The 21092-nt window shown below is 44.4% G+C and overlaps 1 protein-coding gene and 1 long non-coding RNA gene across 6 annotated transcripts in view; one reads left to right on the top strand and one right to left on the bottom strand.

The window, feature by feature from the left end:
• The window catches only part of pdzk1 (PDZ domain containing 1), a 32805-nt gene extending 27011 nt beyond the window's left edge, over positions 1–5794 (bottom strand). Inside the window, exon 1 of one of the 2 annotated variants that reach the window (XM_068034197.1) lies at positions 5569–5794. In XM_068034197.1, the coding sequence (XP_067890298.1) occupies positions 5569–5636 (68 nt within the window). In that variant the 5' untranslated portion in view covers positions 5637–5794. The remainder of the gene's footprint in view (positions 1–5568) is intronic. The other variant, XM_068034199.1, reaches the window with a different exon arrangement.
• The window catches only part of LOC137371509 (uncharacterized), a 42794-nt gene that overhangs the window by 10279 nt on the left and 11423 nt on the right, over positions 1–21092 (top strand). For 2 of the 4 annotated variants that reach the window (XR_010975235.1, XR_010975236.1), the window contains exon 1: positions 2027–2155. The exons of 1 other annotated variant lie outside the window; for it this stretch is intronic. This is a non-coding gene — a long non-coding RNA (uncharacterized lncRNA). Of the gene's footprint in view, positions 1–2026; positions 2156–13702; positions 13815–21092 lie in introns of those variants that run through there. One more of the 4 variants, XR_010975237.1, reaches the window with a different exon arrangement.

The raw sequence follows: 21092 nt of genomic DNA, 5'->3' as shown, positions 1-21092 counted from the left end.
GCCAAAACTGCTGAGTGTTTCCAGCATTTTCTGTTCTTATTTCAGATTTCCAGCATCTGCAGTATTGTGTGTTTGTTCCCGTGGGATTGCTCTCTGCAGAGCTAGGGTAAAGTTACCCTTCTGGAAAATTTGAATACTCGGTAACTAATTGATTTGAGTTTAAATCCAGCAGTTCTCCCAGTACAGTTCTGAGGGAGTGCTACACTGTCGGAGGTGCTGTCTTTCAGATCAGAGGAGGCCATGTCTGCTCTCTTACACGGGTGTAAACGATGCCATGGCCACTATTTTGAAGACGAGCAGGAGAGTTCTCCCTGGTGTCCTGGGGCCAATATTTATCCCTCAACCAACATCACTAAAACAGATTATCTGGTCATTATCACATTGCTGCTTTTGGGATCTTGCTATGCACAAATTGGCTGCCAGGTTTCGTACATTACAACAGTGACTACACTTTAAGGGTTTTTCATTGTCCATAGAGTGCTTTGTGACTTCCTGAGATTGTGAAAGGTACTATATAAAAACAAGTTCTTTCAAGTCTTTTTACAGCACTGAGAGATCAGCCGAAGTAATATGCGCAGGTTTTGGTGTGGACCCTGAAACCACAGGGCTGCTAACTGAGAGCGGACTCGGAACCAAAGTGACATATATGAGGAACCAGAGCTAGGAAGTGGCCATTAACTTGAAACCGCTTCCCATTAACAATGTCAGTATAGGAATTTATAATGCAAAAGATTTACAGGATGGGTGGGTTGACATCGAAGAGTCAGCAACATTTGTGGGATGAGATTCCAGGGACAATGGCGGAAATGCTTCAGCCAGAGTTTGGGGGTCAGTGGGGGGTGAGTGGGAGGGAATATCATTTGCTTTTCAAGTAGCATGAGGTGAGAATTCCATTGGATTCTCCAATTGCTCCATGGGAAAAATTACAGCCCCTGAGAGGGAGGATTCCGGAGGAAATTCATGCCAATTGATTTAATATTTACCTTCAAAAATTACAAATCTTGGGATGGAATCACTTTAGCTGTCCTGATACACTGTGTCGGGATCTGAGTTGATTCCATACCAACGTTTCATTTCAGGTCAAACAAACCTCTGCTCCCGTCAAAGGGATTTTCCAGGTGATATGTTTAATATTCACCTGACTCATTTTCAGAGCCGAGGCTTCAAATTGAGCTGTAATATTTCTCACACATGTATTAATGTGGAAATATTTCGAGCAAAGGTTTGTTTCTTTAATGTTACACGCAGCACAGGTATGGGAATTCTGCTGACATCCAATTCTGTTATTCACTGACGAGCATTAACAGTGTTGCTGAACTTTCTGTCATGTTCATGATTAACTTGGCCATGCCAACAGTGATTACCCAATGTTGTGTAGCTGTGTTCAGTCGGACTCTCAGCCTGTTTAATTACATTGGGGGAAATCAGCACAGCTCATTCCGCAGAGGACCACTGGCAGCTGCTTAGAGCAGCTAGGACTGGAATCGAGCCCAGGTCCTAAGTAGGCAGGGTAAACTTAAGCTCATCTAAAATTCTGCTGCCCAAAACCAAACTCGCACCAAATCCTGTTCACCCATCATCCCTGTGCTCGCTGACCTACGTTGGGTCTCGGTCCCACAAAACTACCATTTTAAAATTTTCACGCTTGTTGCAAATGTAACACCTCTTTTCAAGAAAGGAGGGAGAGAGAAAACAGGGAAGTACAGGCCAGTTCGCCTGACATTAGTCATTGGGGAAATGCTGGAATTTATTATTAAGGAAGTCTTAACAAAGCACTTTCAAAATCATACTATGATCAGACAAAGTCAACATACTTTTACGAAAGGGAAATCATGTTTGACAAATATGTTAAATTATTTTGAGGATGTAACTAGTAGATGTCATATACTTAGATTTCCAAAAAGTCATTCAATAAGGTGCTACACAAAAGGTTAATATTCAAGGTAAAGGCTCATGGAGTTGAGGGTAATATATTTGCATGGATAGAGGATTAGTTAATGAACAGAAAGCAGAGAGTTGGGATAAATGGAGCATTTTCAAGTTGGCAGGCTGTAACTAAGTGGAGTACCACACGGATCAGTGCCGGGGCCTCAGCTATTTACAATCTATATGAATGACTTAGATGAAGGTGTTCACATCTGCTGATGATAAAAAGGTAGGTGCAAATGTAAACTGTGAGGAGGACACAAAGAGGCAGCAAAGAGACAGGTTTAGTGAGTGGGCAACAAGGTGTCGGATGGAGTATAATGTGGGGAAGTGTGAAGTTATTCACTTTGGTGTTAAGAATAGAAAAGCAGAATATTTTTTAAAAGGCATGAAACTTGCAAATGTTGATCTTCAGAGAGACAGGGAACACAGCAAGTTAGCATGCAGGTACAGCAAGCAATTAGGAAGGCAAATGGCATGTTGGTCTTTATTGCAAGGGGATTGGAGTACAGGAATAAAGAGGTCTTGCTACAATTATACAAGGCTTTGGTGAGACCACATCTAGAATACTGTACACCGTTTTGCTCTCCATTTTTAAGGAAGGATATACTTGCCTTGCTGGCGGTACAACGATGGTTGACTAGATTGGTCCCTGGGATGAGAGGGTTGTCCTATGATGAGAGGCTGGGTACTGGGTCCATACTATCTGGAGTTTATTTATTTATTTTATTTATTTTTTATTTAGAAATACAGCACTGAAACAGGCCCTTCGGCCCACCAAGTCTGTGCCGACCAACAACCACCCATTTATACTAACCCTACAGTAATCCCATATTCTCTATAACCTACCTACACTAGGGGCAATTTACAATGGCCAATTAACCTATCAACCTGTAAGTCTTTAGCTGTGGGAGGAAACCGGAGCACCCGGCGAAAACCCACACAGTCACAGGGAGAACTTGCAAACTCCGCACAGGCAGTACCCAGAATCGAACCCGGATCCCTGGAGCTGTGAGGCTGCGGTGCTAACCACTGCGCCACTGTGCTGCCCTTGTTGCTTCTTGTTACTTGAAGGTAGTTTATTATGAATGAGAGGTGATCTCATTGAAACATACAAGATTCTGAAGGGGCTTAACAGGATAAACACTGAAAGACCACCAATGGTGGAGAGATGAAAATTTGGGATGTGCAAGAGGCTGGAGTTGACAGAGTGCAGAGATCTTGGATCTGTGGGTTACTCCAGGGGCATTGCCCCATGGTACCCATGAGCATGGTTCCCACTGGAGTTTATAAGGTCAGTAGAAAGCCACCTGATTAGAAATGGTGTAACCGGATCCTTTGCCAAAAATGACCCACCACGAACCAGAGGAGTGTTAGAGCCATTTGGGGCAATTTTACAACCTCACACTCAGGGCACAAAGCTCCAACAACCAGGAGAGCGTGTCAGAAATTCAGGGCCATATCACTGTGATTTTCCAGCCATTAACATTAAGCTCTGACTGGTAGCACAGGTACATGTATTGTGTCATTGGCACAACATCAATGTTCCCTGTAAGCTGAGTGAATGTGCGACCACCCAGCTGTCTGGAATGTACCGCGCAATGTAATAAAAAAAGAAAAATTCAAGAGACCATTGCGAGGGATAACTGTCCAAGGTCGACACGTGACAGAGATTCACCCCTGAATGGCCTGGTTCTCATTTTAAGCTTCTGCCCCCTTGTTCTGGACTCCCCCCACCCCCACCAGAGGAAATAGTTTCTCTCTATCGATCCTATCAACTCCTTCAATCACCTTAAACACCTCAATTTAATTCTCCCCTTAATCTTCTATATCCAAAATTGGCTTAGTAGCAGGAGGCAGAGGGTAATGGTCGAGGGTTGTTTTTGCGAGTGGAAGCCTGTGACCAGTGGTGTACCACAGGGATCGGTGCTGGGACCCTTGCTGTTTGTAGTGTATATTAATGACTTAGACGTGAATATAGGAGGTATGATAAGTTCGCAGATGACACAAAAATTGATGGTGTTGTAAATAGTGAGGAGGAAAGCCTTAGATTACAGGACAATATAGATGGGCTGGTAAAATGGGCGGAGCAGTGGCAAATGGAATTTAATCCTGAGAAGTGTGAGGTGATGCATTTTGGGAGGACTAACAAGGCAAGGGAATATACAATGGATGGTAGGACCCTAGGAAGTACAGAGGGTCAGAGGGACCTTGGTGTACTTGTCCATAGATCACTGAAAGCAGTAGCACAGGTAGATAAAATGGTTAGGAAGGCATATAGGATGCTTGCCTTTATTAGCCGAGGCATAGAATATAAGAGCAGGGAGGTTATGATGGAACTGTATAAAATGCTAGTTAGGCCACAGCTGGAGTACTGTGTACAGTTCTGGCCACCACATTATAGGAAGGATGTGATTGCACTGGAGAGGGTGCAGAGGAGATTCACCAGGATGTTGCCTGGGCTGGAGCATTTCAGCTATGAAGGGAGACTGGATAGGCTAGGATTGTTTTCCTTAGAGCAGAGAAGGCTGAGGGGGGACCTGATTGAGGTATACAAAATTATGAGGGGCATTGATAGGCTAGATAGGAAGAAACTTTTTCCCTTAGAGGAATGGTCAATAACCAGGGGGCATAGATTTAAGGTAAGGGGCAGAAGGTTTAGAGGGGAGTTGGGGGAAAAAAATTTCACTCAGAAGGTGGTTGGAGTCTGGAATGCACTGCCTGAAGAGGTGGTAGAGGCAGGAACCCTCACAACATTTAAGAAGTATTTAGATTAGCACTTGAAACACCGTAGCATACAAGGCTACGGGCCAAGTGCTGGAAAATGGGATTAGAATAGTTAGGTGCACGATGGGCCGAAGGGCCTGTTTCTGTGCTGTATAACTCTATGACTCTATGACTAATGGAATACAAGCCTAGTCTATGCAACCTGTCCTCATAATTTAACCCTTTGACTGCTGTCAGTGAGACCCTGAGTCCCTCCAGCAGCACACACTCAGAAAGTTACTGTCAATGTGTGTAAAAGAAAAGTAGAAATATCTTGCTTTTAGATATTGCCTTCTCACTCAGAGGTGAGAGTGCTGCCACTGAACCACAGTTAACACCGAAAGATTTTGATCGAGGGTGTGTGGATCTCATTATCAGTGCTGTACCTCTACACAGGGTACCTAATGTGGTAAACAATGCATTTTGTGTTTGGTGATTACCCCATCTGCAGCTATTATTTCAGAAGTAAGTTACTGCTCTTAAATCAAAGATGTGTTAAAGTAATTTGGAAAATTGAACCAGGACAATGTCTGTTACTGGAACAAACAATGGGATAACACATATTCACTGAGAATTCCAGGCTGTCTGGATTTTTTTGCTTTGTTAAACTGTGAAAATGCACAGAAGCACTAGAATTTGTAATTAAAAGTTATTTACCTGCTTATTCAATTAAACCCAAATATTTGATGATTAATGTCAATATTTGACCAGCAACAAAAATCAAGACACAAACTAACAATGTGAAAAACAATTAAAACAGACACAGGGGAAATTAGAGGCACCTGTTACATTACAATGTAAGGAGCTGATGATTAAATTCAAGCCATATCTCCATGCAAAATTAATTCACATAAAATATGTGACAGAAGTGCTTACCAAAACTCTAGTTGGTTCAGTTCCGAGAGAATCTTTGAGCGTTCTTTTTGTAAGTGCAATTTGCACATATGGACTTTGATCTTGGGTTGGTTAAAAGGTTGAACAAATCAACAGGGGGACTGGAAAATGTAAGCAGAATATCAATAACATTCCCTATTTTGTTATGTCCAATAATTGATCTGATGCGGCTGCTTCACATAAGCAAGAGGTTGTACGACCCATTTTTTTGAGACGACACTTATTTGTGGAAGTCTAGTAATGATGGGAATCTACCAATTAAAGTGAAAATAACCCATCCACTTGGGCAGGACACTGTGAAAACCTCTTTACAATTTAGACACTAAGTGGCTGTGTGTTGCTCTAGGAGTCAGTCACTGTGGGTTAGCAAGGGTTTTCCTGCAGGAAGGGATAGTGTGTATCCTGTTGAAGGATTTTTTGAAGATATGTGAGGCAGCTTACCACAGTGTGAATGATGAGAGGAAGGGACGTCAAGTGGCAACATGAGGGGGAGTAGTTGTGAGTAGCTGAGTGTGCAAGTACTGGCAGTGAAATATCCCATTATGATTGGAGGATTGATTTGGGAAGTGGGGGAGAAAGGTATTGCTGGTGCTGGGGCCAAAGACAGACGAAGGGAGACGTTGAAGGGGAGTCTTACCTTTGTAGTCCTGGTGGGATCATTAGTCTTCTTCCTGGCACTGCTACTGGGTGCAACGATGCTGGCATTGCTCTCCTCTTCCACCTTGCCCCATTGTGATTGGCAAACCTGTCTGGGCACCCAGTACTGATCAGAGGGGAAGCCGGTCCTCCTTTCTGCTGTTCACTTGCATTTTGAGCTCCTCCAAGGCACCATCTGAAAATAGGAGGGGGGGGCCTGGACAAAGTGCTTTCACCAGCAGAATCAGAGCATCATTTTCCAGCAGAGGTACACCTTTTTCAGAGGCACAGGCTGCCTTTAAGTAGAGGTCCTCAGACAGTCAGAGCTGGTACCTTGTCCTCACCCATTTGAGCTGTGATGTGTGCCAAAAATCAAATGTGCGGAGGTAGACGTCAGTGTGCATTGTGCCTGTTTTTGGGTGGAAAGCAGACCAATTTAGCAGTTGGCTACATCCTGCTTTCAGCTCACTGCCGAATTAGCGGACCTAGTTTTTTATTTGTGAGCTCCCGCCTAAAACAGGCATCGGGCCCGTTGTAGGTGTAAATGTGGAGCTGGACATCGGTTGAAGGATTCCTCAACCCACCCACCCAGTTGGTGAATCTCATTGGGGTTAGGCATAGCAAATCCCATTCAGGATCCTTCAGCTGCCCATTTCAATTTCCGACCTCCTGCATGGAGATTACACATAGTGGCATCAAACTTTCACAGGCATCACACTGAGAAGGGGGCTCTAGAAGAGCAGCACCTCATGGCATTAAACTACCAAAGCATCGAGTGTCCATAAGGCAAGATAAACACCTTCCTGGGTAACACTATAGGAACAGGAGGAGGCCATTCAGCCCCTCGGCCTGATTCGCCACCAGTCAGTTTGATCATAGCCAATCTGTATCTTAACCCCATCTACCGCCCCCCCTCCGCCGCACCATGGTTCCATAACTCTTAACATCCTTACCAAACATTGAGATTTTCAGTTGAACCCCGGCCTCAACAGCTTTTTGGGGGAGAGTGTTCCAGATTTCCACTAGCCTTTGTGTGAAGAGGTGCTTCCTGACATCACCCCTGAACCTTAATTTTAAGGTTCTGCCCCCTTGTTCTGGACTCCACCCCCCACCCCCCCCCCCCCCCGCCCCCCCAACCAGAGGAAGTAGTTTCTCTTTATCGACCCTATCAAATCCTTTATTCATCTTAAACACCTCGACTGCATTGTTGGACAAATGTAAGATTTTCCAGGAGTCAGAAGGTTCTGGGCTCAAGTCCCACTACAGAGGCTTGAGCACAGATTTGACACTTCAGTGCAGTACTGAGGGAGTGCTGCACTGTCAGAAGGTCAGTACTGAGGGAGTGCTGCACTGTCGGAGGGTCAGTACTGAGGGAGTGCTGCACTGTCAGAAGGTCAGTACTGAGGGAGTGCTGCACTGTCGGAGGGTCAGTACTGAGGGAGTGCTGTACTGTCGGAGGGTCAGTACTGAGGGAGTGCTGCACTGTCAGAAGGTCAGTACTGAGGGAGTGCTGCACTGTCGGAGGGTCAGTACTGAGGGAGTACTGCACTGTCGGAGGGTCAGTACTGAGGGAGTGCTGCACTGTCGGACGGTCAGTACTGAGGGAGTGCTGCACTGTCGGAGGGTCAGTACTGAGGGAGTGCTGTACTGTCGGAGGGTCAGTACTGAGGGAGTGCTGCACTGTCGGACGGTCAGTACTGAGGGAATGCTGCACTGTCGGACGGTCAGTACTGAGGGAGTGCTGCACTGTGGGAAGGTCAGTACTGTGGGCGTGCTGCATTGTTGGAGGGTCAGTACTGAGGGAGCACTGCACTTTCGGAGGGTCAGTACTGAGGGTGCACTACATTGTCTGAGGGTCAGTACTGAGGGAGCACTGCACAGTCGGAGGGTCAGTACTGAGGGAGCACTGCATTATCTGAGTGGCAGTACTGTGGGAGTGCTGCACCGTCAGAGGGGCCATACTAAGGGAGCACTGCACTGTCAGAGGTGCTATTATTCGGATAAGATGTTAAAGTGGGGCTCTTAATCTTCAGCTCTTAATCTAAGCCTGGTCTATGCAACCTTGTCTCATAATTTAACACTTTAAGCCCCGGTATTGTTCTGGAGAATCATTCCAAGGCCAATATATCATTCCTGAGGGGCAGTGCTCAGAACTGAACCCAGTACTCCAGATGTGGTCTAATCAGAGAGTGCACACAGAATTGAGCTCCAAAGGTGTCGTATCTCATGCACTGCCAACCCATTGAGGAAGCTAAAAACCTTCCTGAACAACTCTATCCCAACTACAGCTTGATGAAGATGCCTAGGAACCAAGGGATTAAATCATGTAAATAACTAAGAGAACGGAGGAAAATTTTAGAGATGGAGCAGAACCGAAAGAACCAAGAAATAAAGCAAAATAAATAATATAAACTCGGACGAGGGAGTTTTAGGCAGAGAAGGGTTAAGAAAAAAGATTTGTATTGCACCTTTCATGACCCCAGGATGTGCCAAAGCACGTTGAAGTGTACTCACTGTTGTAATGTAGGAAACATGGCAACCAGTTGTTACAACAGTGCCTCTGTGTTGTGTTAAATTTATTCTTTGCTGATTCATTTTTGAAAGATTGAAAAAATGTTAAACTTTGGGGTTTTCAAAGGGGGTCATGTAAAGGCCACTTGACTTTGAAAAACAGTCCCTGGAAATGTTTTTTAAAAGGGTCACTGAAAAATCTTGTGAGGAAAACAAGCCTTTCTGGGAAACCACCTGACTTCCAGCAACAATAACAGTCCTTTCCAGGAAACCATTTGACTTCCAGCTCTATAAACAACAGAGAACTTTGGACACCTGGAGAAGTTGTTTACAAAGAAGTGACAGGTCAAGATTGATGGAGGTCAAAAGGTTGGCCTCCTGTTGTCGGTTTCACTTTTGAATTGTTTTGAGTTGGTGTTGAACTGTATAAAAAGGAAGAGAACTTCCAAGGAGAGAAGAGAATTCCCAAGGAAGGCGAGAAGATCACAAGCCAGCTCAGCTTTCCAGCACCTCTCTAGAAGACCCTGAGAAGTCCACTGTGTCAATGCATCTCATCTCCTGTCTTTGAAGAAAAGCCTGCTAAATTAATTCTCAATGCCACCTGAAAAGAACTGTTCTAAAAGATCCCAGTGACCCGTCTACGTGTACTCAGACACCAGACTGTATGTCATTTTTGGAACACAACATATCTCATCTGCTGTTTCTTCAAGAATGAACAAGTATTCAGTCCAAGTGTTTTGTTTTTGCCTGTAATAGAGCTCTAAAAATAAAAATCCTTTTATTTTTCCGGTTAACCGTTATATGTGTGTGAGTGTGAGGGACTAAGGTAAAAAGGGAGCTTTAATATTTCAGTCTGTGTGTTTGGGTTTTACTTCATTAATGGTCAAGACTTGTTTTATAATAAACTGATAATTTTGTTGTTTATTAAAGAAATCTGGTTGGTGTGTTTTATTCTGGGATAAAAATAGAGTCTATGATTGAACATATCGATAAGTGGGAAAAATATTCAATATATGTTGTGACCCGTGGAGAAGTTGAACTAGAATAAACAGTGCACTCCTCCCGCCTCAGTCATAACACAATTTGTGCACAGCAAGATCCTACAAGCAGCATAATATAATAGCCTGCCAATGTCTTTTAGTGATGTTTGTTGTGGGATAAATATTAGCTCTGATACCAAGATAATAGTGCCATGGGATCTTTTACATCCACTCAAAAGGAAAGATAGGGCCTCAGTTTAGTATCTCATACTGAAAGATGGCACTTCTGACAATGCAGCACTCCCTCAGTGCTGGGCTCGAAGTATCAGCCTGGATTTTACGCTCAAGAAAGAAAGAATGACTAGCATTTATATAGCGCCTTTCACAACCATAGGATGTCCCAAAGTGCTTTACAGTGAATGAAGTACTTTTTCAAGTGTAGTCACTGTTGTAATGTAGGAAACGTGGCAACCAATTAGTGCACAGCAAGATCCCAAAACAGCAATGTGATAATGACCAGATAATCTGTTTTTGTGATGTTGATTGAGGGATAAGTATTGGCCAGGACACCGGGGAGAACTCCTCTGCTCTTCTTCGAAATGGTGCCATGGATTCTTTTACATCCATCTGAGAGGGCAGACAGGATCTCTTTCTGGTCTCTTCAGCATCGCTGATTATCAAGGCTCCACCAATGACGGCTGTGCCTCAGCTGCCTCAGGCCTAAGCTCTGGAATTCCCTCTTTAACCCTCTTCACTTCTCTCCTGTCTCTCCTGGATTAGGACTATCCTTAAAACCTATCTGATTTGACATAATATATCTCCTTATGTGGCTCGGTGTCAAATTTTGTTTGAAGAACCTTGGGATGTTTAACTATGTTAAAGGTGCTATATAAAAGCAAGTTGTTGTGTTAACAATGGACGGAAGTACAACTTAGCAGAACTTAATGCCCAAACATTCAGAATGAACGCAGTTCTGCTGAAGACCTTTATCTTCACACTGGACACATGCATATGTTCACTTCCCAAATTGTGTGCTCTGCAAATTGTGGAATCAGCCCCAATGAATCTAGAAGTAATGTAGTTCCACATTCACCAGTTCTCATCCGTTTTTGAATGCATGCCATCTTTACACTGGATTGATTAATCGATATTACACTGCAATCTTATTAAACTCTTTTTACCTCCTTGTATAAATTGCCTTCCTTTACCTAGCCTGGGAGCTGCAGCATTTCCCCTCTAGCCTTCCCTGTCTAGTTCCTCCTTTTTAGCTCAAACCAAATCGTTTCATGTTTCACATCTCATCGTGACCCTTCATTTCCATATCACTCTTCAACTCTTTGGGAGTGAATCATTTTCAGCAAAGCCAGTTTAGGAGGAATTCAGAGTCCTGACTGCCACATGACAACATGACGTTGAAGATTAGGTTATAAAGAGTGCTCCATGTAAGCTTGGCAGCATGAGAGATAGCAGGTCACAAAGAACCTAAGAAAAAAGTTATTCCATAATCTCATCAATCATAATCACTGCAGTTGGAATAAAGTCCAATTTGGTTTCCAAAAATAGTTGATGTTAATCATTTATTGCCAGCAAGTGAGTATTACAAAAGTGCACACCAGATTAGGCTGGAGATGTTGGACTATGGTGTAGAAAGCAAACTGGAAAGTTGTCTGAGATTCTTTATAGAGAAAGGGCAATGCAACAACTCAATTCTGGTGCACGTGTTCAGAAAGTATTCTTTTTTTTATAACAAGTAGCTCATTATTACCTCAACTAAAATTCCATAAATTTTCTTTCAACTTTCCAGCGAACACAATTCTTTAAGTGAGAAATCTCCAGCATTCAGTAAACTTCAATTCAATCAAAACTCGACTGCAGGAATCCCACTAGCCCAACTCTCCAATTCCGGCTTCTTGCACATCCCTGATTTCCATTGCTCCACCATTGGCGGCCGTACCTTCAACTGTCTGGGCCCTAAGCTCTGGAATTCCCTCCCTAAACCTCTCCACCTCACTCTCCTCCTCTAAGATGCTCCATAAAACTTACCTCTTTGACCAAACTTTTGGTCACCTGTCCTAATATCTCCTTAAATGGCTCAGTGTCAAATTTTGTTAGTGCTTCAGTGAAGCACCTTGGAAAGCTTTGCCACATTAAAGGGTTACGTAAACGTAAGTTGTTGTTGTTGCCGGCCCTCATCGATCTCCATTGACTCTGGTTCCCCAACACCTCATGTTTAAATTTATTCTCCTTGTAGAATTATAGAATGATTACAGCACAGAAGGAGCCCATCGTGTCCGTGCCAACTCTGCAAGAGAAACTCACCTAGTCCCACTCTGTTCCCTTTTCCCCATAGCCCTGCAAATTTATTCTCTTCCAATAATTATCCATTTCCCTTTTGAAAGCCATGATTGAATCTGCCTCCACCACACTCTCTGGCAGTGCATTCCAGATCCTAATCGCATGCTGCACGAAAAGGCTTTTCCTCATGTTGCCATCGCTTCTTTTACCAGTTACCTTAAATCGGTGTCCTCATGTTCTTGATCCCTCCACCAATGGGAACAGTTTCTCCCTATCTATTCTGTCCAGACCCCTCATGATTTTGAACACCTTTATCAAATCTTCTCTCAACCTTCTCCAATCGATCCGCATAACTGAAGCTCTTCATCCCTGGAACCATTTTTTCTTGTGTTTAAGACCCTCCAAGATCTCACCTTTCCCTATTTCTGCAACCTTCTTCAGACCAAGACTTTCTTCCTCTGAGTCCATCGTTTGTGTGACCACCCCCCCACCCACCCTTTTGCATGATGAAGTGTTACTTCAGTTACACAGCATCTTGGTTAGACCCCATTTAGAGCATTGGGTTTAGTTCTGGGCTCGGCATTTCGGGAAGGATATATTGGCCTTGGAGGGGTTGCAGCAGAGATTCACCAGTCCCAAAAGGATACTGAGATTCAACTAAAGTTTTCAAGGCTGAGATCAATAGTTTTTTGCTGCACAACTGGAACATTCTAAATCAAAAGTGAGAAAGATACTGGAACTATACGCACCGCACAGTGATTTTTGAGGGTTAGTACCCCTTTCACTTCAATTTTTCACCTTGCCCAAGGGCGATAACTGAACATAGAGGATAAACCATGGAAGTTATCTATAAATCACTGGTTAGGCCTCAGCTGGAGTTTTATGTCCAATTCTGGGCACCACACTTTAGGAAGGATGTCAAGGCCCTGGAGAGGGTGCAGTGGAGATTTACTAGAATGGAACCAGGGATGAGGGACTTCATTTTATGTGGAGAGACTGGAGAAGCTGGGATTGTTCTCCTTGGAGCAGAGAAGATTATGGGTGTTGCTTCTCATTACAATAGGGAGATTTAAAGGTGTTTAAAATTATGAAGGGTTTTGTTTGAGTAAATAAGGAGAAACTAGTTCCACTGGTAGGAGGGTCAGTAACCAGAGGACACAGATTTAAGGTAATTGGCAAATGAACCAGAGGGAGCAATGAGGAGAATTGTTTTTACACAGTGAGTTGTTGTGATCTGGAACGCGCTGCCTGAAAGGGCAGTGGAAGCAGATTCAATAGTAACTTTCAAAAGGGAATTGGCTAAATACTTGACTAGGAAAAATCCGCAGGGCTATGGGGAAAGAGCAGGGGGGAGTGGAATCAATTGGATAGCTCTTTCAAAGAGCAGGCACAGAATCGATGGGCTGAATGACTCTATGATACTCTGTCCCAGGATGATATATAACCATCTGACTGGCCATCCTCTTTATCACATCTGCTATTTTGAGTTACCAGGAAGCCATTTAGAAAACACACTGCATCCAGTTGTCTTTCCCCATGATACAAACTATGATATTAAAGAGGACGAGGCTTTTCCATGCACACTTTGCATACCGCGCAGGACGGTGCATCAGTGACGGATGGTGATCTGTTCCACGTCCTGGGGTCTCTCATACCATGAGATCAAGGCGAATGGAAACTATTTGTTTAGAGAGGCGTCTGTGCGAGGAAGCATCTGTTCAGCTTTTGAGCCATCAAATGCAACAGTGCTAAAGATACACTGAGACAATTCAACAAAGCAAGCGTGCTATGAAGGCTCCGTCGGAGGTAATACCATTTATATCTGCAACGGATACAAAAGCCGATTGGTTTGAATGTCCAGTGTCATTTATTACCCTCAAGCAGTGCTCATTAGGACAGAGCATTACAGAAAACTACTTTCCTTTCTAGATTAATCAGGGTGATCAACTATGTTTGTGAGTGGAAATATCAGATGTACTTATGCAGTGTGGTTATCGCTGTGGATGGTACAAGTACAAGGTAGGAGCTGAGCACGCTAAAACAAACTCTCAGTTCAAAGGGAAGATTTGAGCTTTCTGCAGACTTATTGAAAGTTTTAGAACTGATTCAGTGTTAAATAATTACTGTGTTACATATAGTCACTAGAAATTACAATGCTCGAACATGCCTTTAATGTACTAAAATGTTGACTATTTTGTTGTAACTGTTACTGCCAATCAATATTTGCTTCATTATCACTGTGTTATCTGTCCATTGAATCTTTATGAAAATCAGCCATGAGAATATGGAACAGCAGCTCTGATTCACATCAGATTTCTCTGTAAGTTCTGGTTTTTGCATCAATGAGTTTGAAAGGATATAGAGGCACTGCAGAAAGTGCAAAAAAAGATAATACCAGAACTGAAAGCTTATACCTACCAAGAAAGATTAATCAGGCGGGGGCTATTTCCTTGGGAAAAGAGAAGACTGAGGGGGTGACCTAATAGAGGTCTTTAAAATGTTCACACAGCAAGATTCCACAAACAGTAATGTGATAATGATCAGATTTAGTGATGTTGTTTAAGAGATAAATATTAGGGAGAACTCCCCCACTCTTCCTCAGAAAAGCCTGAGAGATAACCTAATAGAGATAGTTAAGCTTATCAAGGGGTTTGGTAGAGTAGACGTAGAGAAAATGTTTCCACTTACGATGGAACTAGATGTTATAAATATAAGACAGTCACTAACAAATCAATAGAGAATTCAGGAAAAATTTCTTTACCCAGAGAGTGGTGATAAGGTGTAACTCACTACCACAGAGAGAGAATAAGTGGAAACTGGATAAACACACGAGGAAGAAAGAAATAAAAAGGGCCGAGTGGCCTGCTCTTTCTCCTAATTCGTATGTTTGTATGTTATGCTGATATACTGAGATGAGAATGGAGGAGGAGGCTTGAGTGGCACAAACCACATGTCTGAATGCCCTGTTTCTGTGCTGTAAATACTATGTAAGACTATAAATGTTGCCATCTGATCTTTTATATCCACCTGAGAGAGCGGAGGGGGCCTCACTTTAACATCTCAGCCAAAAAATGGCACCTTTGACAGTGCAGCACTCTCTCAGTATCACTCCTCCGACAGTCCGGCGCTCCCTCAGTACTGACCCTCCGACAGTGCAGCACTCCCTCAATACTGACCATCTGACAGTGCAGCACTCCCTCAGTACTGACCCTCTGACAGTGCAGCGCTCCCTCAGTACTGACCCTCCGACATTGCAGCACTCCCTCAGTACTGACCCTCTGACAGTGCAGCGCTCCCTCAGTACTGACCCTCCGAAAGTGCAGCACTCCCTCAGTACTGACCCTCTGACAGTGCAGCACTCCCTCAGTACTGAACCTCCGACAGTGCAGCACTCCCTCAGTACTGACCCTCCGACAGTGCAGCACTCCCTCAGTACTGACCCTTCGACAGTGCAGCGCTCCCTCAGTACTGAACCTCCGACATTGCAGCACTCCCTCAGTACTGACCCTCTGACAGTGCAGCGCTCCCTCAGTACTGACCCTCCGACAGTGCAGCACTCCCTCAGTACTGACCCTCCGACATTGCAGCACTCCCTCAGTACTGACCCTCTGACAGTACAGCGCTCCCTCAGTACTGACCCTCCGACATTGCAGCACTCCCTCAGTACTGACCATCTGACAGTGCAGCACTCCCTCAGTACTGACCCTCTGACAGTGCAGCGCTCCCTCAGTACTGACCCTCCGACAGTGCAGCACTCCCTCAATACTGACCATCTGACAGTGCAGCACTCCCTCAGTACTGACCCTCTGACAGTGCAGCGCTCCCTCAGTACTGACCCTCCGACATTGCAGCACTCCCTCAGTACTGCTGCTTTGTCAGTGCGGCACTTCCTCAGTACTGATGCTCTGACACTACCAAATTCCCTCAGTACTAACCCTCTGACAGAGCTACACTCTCTCAGTACTAGCTCTCCAACAGTGCAGTACTCCCATATTACTGCCCCTTTGACAGTGCAGCACTGCCACAGTACTGATGCTCCAACACTACAGTGCTCCCTCAGTACTGCACTGGGAGTGCCTGCCTGGATTTTGTGCTCATGTCTTTGGCCTGGGGCTTGACCCATGACTTTCTGACTCAGATGGAATAGTGCTAACCACTGAACTGTGTCATCTGCCAGCACAAATGATTAAAATTAACAATTGGGTGTGTCTAACCCATGGCCGTGTAACTCAGTACGCAAACATTCTTACTCAAACCACTCACGTATTTAGAACCTCTTCCACTGTAAGTGGTCCTGCAGTATAACAGGTGCCTTAATGGCTATCAGGTTCTGGACATTAGTGTATTGTATGCTTTCCATATTTGGATCTGATGCTTTTTTCCCCTTGATATTGCATCCTCAGTCCTGTTCATTTTGCATTCTTTAATCTTCTTCCAAATCACTGCAGGCGAGGAGGGAGAAGACCTGAAAATGTAAAATGCATCCTTTACCCTCACAGTAAACCTCACAGCTTTGTCAGTTTTATGGACTTTATTAGCTTATTGTTCCCACTTAGGTGAATTAAGTACAAATATGTTTTAAAAAATGGTTAAGGAGCTTTGCAGTTTGGGATAGGCTGCAGTTCAGAAATCACCAGTATTTTAAGGTGGTTTTACCTCTGTATGGAATGTTGGCCTTTATATCTCGAGGACTAGAATACAAGGGGGTAGAATTCATCCTTCAGCTATACAAAGCTCGGGTTAGACCACACCTGGAGTTACTGAGAGCAGTTCTGGGCACCACACCTTAGGAAGGATATATTGGCCTTGGAGGGAATGCAGTGTAGATTTACCAGAATGGTACCTGGACTCCAGGGGTTAAATTACGAGGGGAGATTACACAAACTAGAGTTGTATTCCCTAGAATTTAGAAGATTAATGGGTGAAATCATTGAAGTTTTAAAAAACATTAAGGGAACTGATGGGGGTGGATAGACAGAAACTATTTCCCTGGTTGGGGGTGTCTAGGACTAGGGCCTGTAAATATTAGAGCCAGACCTTTCAGGAGTGAAATTAAGAAACACTTCTACACACAAAGGGTGGTAGAAGTTTGGAACTCTCTTCCACAAATGGCAATCGATACTGGATCAATTGTAAGTTTTAAAGCTGAGATTGATAGGTTTTTGTTAACCCAACGTATTAAGGGATATGGGGCAAAGGCGGGTACATGGAGTTAGATCACAGATCAGCCATGATCTCACTAAATGGTGAAATAGGCTTGAGGGGATGAATGGCCTCCTGTTCTTGTGTGGCAGGCTCGAGGGGCTGAATGGCCTACTCCTGTTCCTATGCAGCAAAGAGTGATAGGCTGAGACACAGCAATTTTAATATTTAAAAATAGGTTATGGAGATATAAAAAATAAAAAGAAGAGATACACAAAGACAATATTATGATTTAAGGGCGATATTTCTACAGATATGTTTATTTTAACAAACTTATAATGTGCCATCTTAGTGTGCTGTATTATTGGTCCAGAATTCTTTTAGGTCCTGGCTGATCTGCACCTCAACTCCAGTTACCTGCCCATTTCCCTATCCCTTACTACCTTTACCCAACTAAACTTATCGATCTCAGTCTACACAGCTCGGTTCTAACATTACCTAACAGCTGTTAAAAAAACGATAGTAGCTGATGGCTTTGAACACCTCGCAAGTATTTCAGAGGCACAGCCCATGGTTTATGCATCTTTTGAAATTAAACCACAGCCCCTGTCTCTCCATGGCTTCGCAGACAGGAAGAGCGGAGTCGATGGTTGTTACAGTGTTTAATAAAAATACTTTTTATGCTTTTGCTCCAACTGCTTCCTGTCTACAGTACAGCCCAGTGCACCTACAGTGCTGGTGTGTGCTAGCTAATATCGCACAGTAATTGTTCACGGAAGTTCATTTGCTTTATCGGTGATCAGTAGTTTGGGATTTGATTGTCTACAACGATAAAATGATCGTGGTAGTAGATTTTGAAGAAATAAAAGACATCAGGTGGGGGGGGTATTTTGTTTCTATTGACTGAACAAGAACAACTGGCAATTACGGCCCCTTTAATGTAGTAAAACGTCCCAAGGTGCTTCACCGGAGATGTCAGGACAGGTGACCAAAATCTTGGTCAAAGCGGTAGGTTTTAAAGAGCATCTTAATGTCCAGACTGGCCAAGAGAGTGTGGGAAAATGGCGCACTGACACGGAACACAAAAGTCCGAGTGTATCAGGCCTGTGTCCTCAGTACCTTGCTCTACGGCAGCGAGGCCTGGACAACGTATGCCAGCCAAGAGCGACGTCTCAATTCATTCCATCTTCGCTGCCTTCGGAGAATACTTGGCATCAGGTGGCAGGACTATATCTCCAACACAGAAGTCCTTGAAGCGGCCAACATCCCCAGCTTATACACACTACTGAGTCAGCGGCGCTTGAGATGGCTTGGCCATGTGAGCCGCATGGAAGATGGCAGGATCCCCAAAGACACATTGTACAGCGAGCTCGCCACTGGTATCAGACCCACCGGCCGTCCATGTCTCCGTTATAAAGACGTCTGCAAACGCGACATGAAATCGTGTGACATTGATCACAAGTCGTGGGAGTCAGTTGCCAGCATTCGCCAGAGCTGGCGGGCAGCCATAAAGACAGGGCTAAATTGTGGCGAGTCGAAGAGACTTAGTAGTTGGCAGGAAAAAAGACAGAGGCGCAAGGGGAGAGCCAACTGTGCAACAGCCCCAACAAACAAATTTCTCTGCAGCACCTGTGGAAGAGCCTGTTACTCCAGAATTGGCCTTTATAGCCACTCCAGGCGCTGCTTCACAAACCACTGACCACCTCCAGGCGCGTATCCATTGTCTCTCGAGATAAGGAGGCCCAAAAGAGATTAATGGAGGAGGGAGAGGTAGAGAAGTGGAGAGGTTTAGGGAGGGAATTCCAGAGCTTAGGGCCCAGGGAGCTGAAGGTCTGGCCGCTAATGTTGGAGCAATTAAAATCAGGGACGTTCAAGAATCCAGAATTAAAGGAGCACAGAGATCTCAGCAGGTTCACCAAGATGTGTCAACTCGAACCCCAGCTGAGGCTGTAATACACGTCCCAGTGGGTGGGGGGTAAGCCGCGTACCCCCCACTCAATTTAATATGGAGGTGGAACAACCATTACTGCTTCCTCCTGGCTCCAAAATAAAGTAAGTAAAAAAAATAAAAACTTAACCATTCAGGAGTTAGCCTCCAGCAGCCCTTTAAAATCCACAGGCTTGGCTGCCTAGTGCCTGAGATTAGCAACTTAGTGTAATCTGTGGTCAGTCATGAACAAATTTTGTAAAAAGGGGCCTGAAACAGGCATGCAGCCCTTGATTTACAAAGGGCCTAATCCCCATTTCAGTCACGAGCTTAGAGATGCCTATGTGAGAGCCTTCACCAATATGGCAGGCTGTGCATTCCAGTGTGGAATGGGTGCACACCACTCGCCAGATTGAACACATGGAAGCCAATTCTGCACCTGTAAATTGGACATGGTGCCAATGAATTTCTAAGCCCCTGTACTTCAAAATCCAGTGCAGCAACAATCTTGGCAGTGGTCCATTTTCTTCTTTTCTTTCTTTCTTTTGGGCCTCCTTATCTCGAGAGACAATGGATACGCACCTGGAGGTGGTCAGTGGAGTGACCTCTCCATGGCGCATGCCTGGGCAAATTTATGGAGGTTGAGAGTTGCCCAGTCATCAAAACCCCCCTCTCGGCCTTTCTGGTGGGGTCCAAAGGAGTGCAGGGCACGACGTTTGGCACCAGTATGGCTGCAGGAACTGCCGGAAACATGCCAAAGGTGACACATGACCGCCTACGGGGTTCCGCTCCGGATTTTCTGTTAGGGTTTACTCCCTTAGCCTTGGTCTCTCCCGAGACGCCCACAAGGCAGTGGGGTTGTTGGGGCCCCTACACAGGTGATATCCCTAAAATCATTCATTGAGCACCATCAGATAACAACGATCGCTGCTAACTTTGTGAAATCCTGCTCTGACTGTTTCATGAACACTCAGACATTGCCTTCAGACTTAGGCAGAGAGATGATCTAATAGAGGTATTGAAGATTATGAAAGGCTTTGATAGGGTAGACATAGAGAACATGTTTCCACTTGTGGCGCAGAGCAAAACTAGGGGCCACAAATATAAGATAGGCACGAATAAATCCAACAGGGAATTCAGGAGAAACTTCATCCAGAGAGTGGTGAGAATGTGGAACTCTATCGCAGGGAGTGATTGAGGGGAATAACATAGATATACTTAAGGGGAAGAGGGATAAACACATGAAGCAGAAAGGAATAGAAGGATATGCTAATAGGATGAGATGAAGTAGGGTGGGAGGAGGCTCGCGTGGAACATAAACACCAACACAGACCAGTTGGACCGAATAGCCTGTTTCTGGGCAGTACATTTCCATGTTGAAAGAACCCACTGTGGTCAAACACATCAGGCTGCAGGTTTGCATATTGAAGAAGCAAAAGACACAAAAATTGCAAAATGCAAATGTAACCAGATTTACTACTATGGATGCTGACCTAAAACAGAAAAGACCCTACCATCGGAAAATATGACAGAAAGGCCCAGTGTTATGTCACCCACAATAACATAGAGGGGAGGGGGTTTGAGTTGCATCACAAGCCTTCATAATGGAAGTTGCAGGTTATGGCTTTTTTTTCTAATTATAGATCCTTTACATTTCATGTGGTAAGGTAAAACTCAGTGGGTTCCACCGTGACCAGACAACTTATATACTAGTGTCAGTTTCCACATGTACACTGACGACATCTCGCTTTAGCTTATCAATAACTCTCTTGACTCTCTGCTAAATTATCAAACTGCTTGTCCTACATCCAGAACTGGATGAGCAGAAATTTCCTACAATTAAATATTGGGAAGAGTCTTTGATTCTTCCAACAAATTCCATTCCCTAGCCACGGACTCCATCCCTCTTCCTGGCAACTCTCTGAGGCTGACTCAGACTGCTTGTAACCTGTCGTATTTGAGCCCGAGTTGAGCTTCCAAGCACATTTCATGCCATCACTAAGACTGCCTATTTC

This window comes from Heterodontus francisci, chromosome 6 (genome assembly GCF_036365525.1).
Source record: "Heterodontus francisci isolate sHetFra1 chromosome 6, sHetFra1.hap1, whole genome shotgun sequence".
NCBI classification, from domain to species: domain Eukaryota; kingdom Metazoa; phylum Chordata; class Chondrichthyes; order Heterodontiformes; family Heterodontidae; genus Heterodontus; species Heterodontus francisci.
The sequence above is the reverse complement of the archived record's forward strand: the minus strand, read 5'-3'. Positions and strand labels throughout refer to the sequence as shown.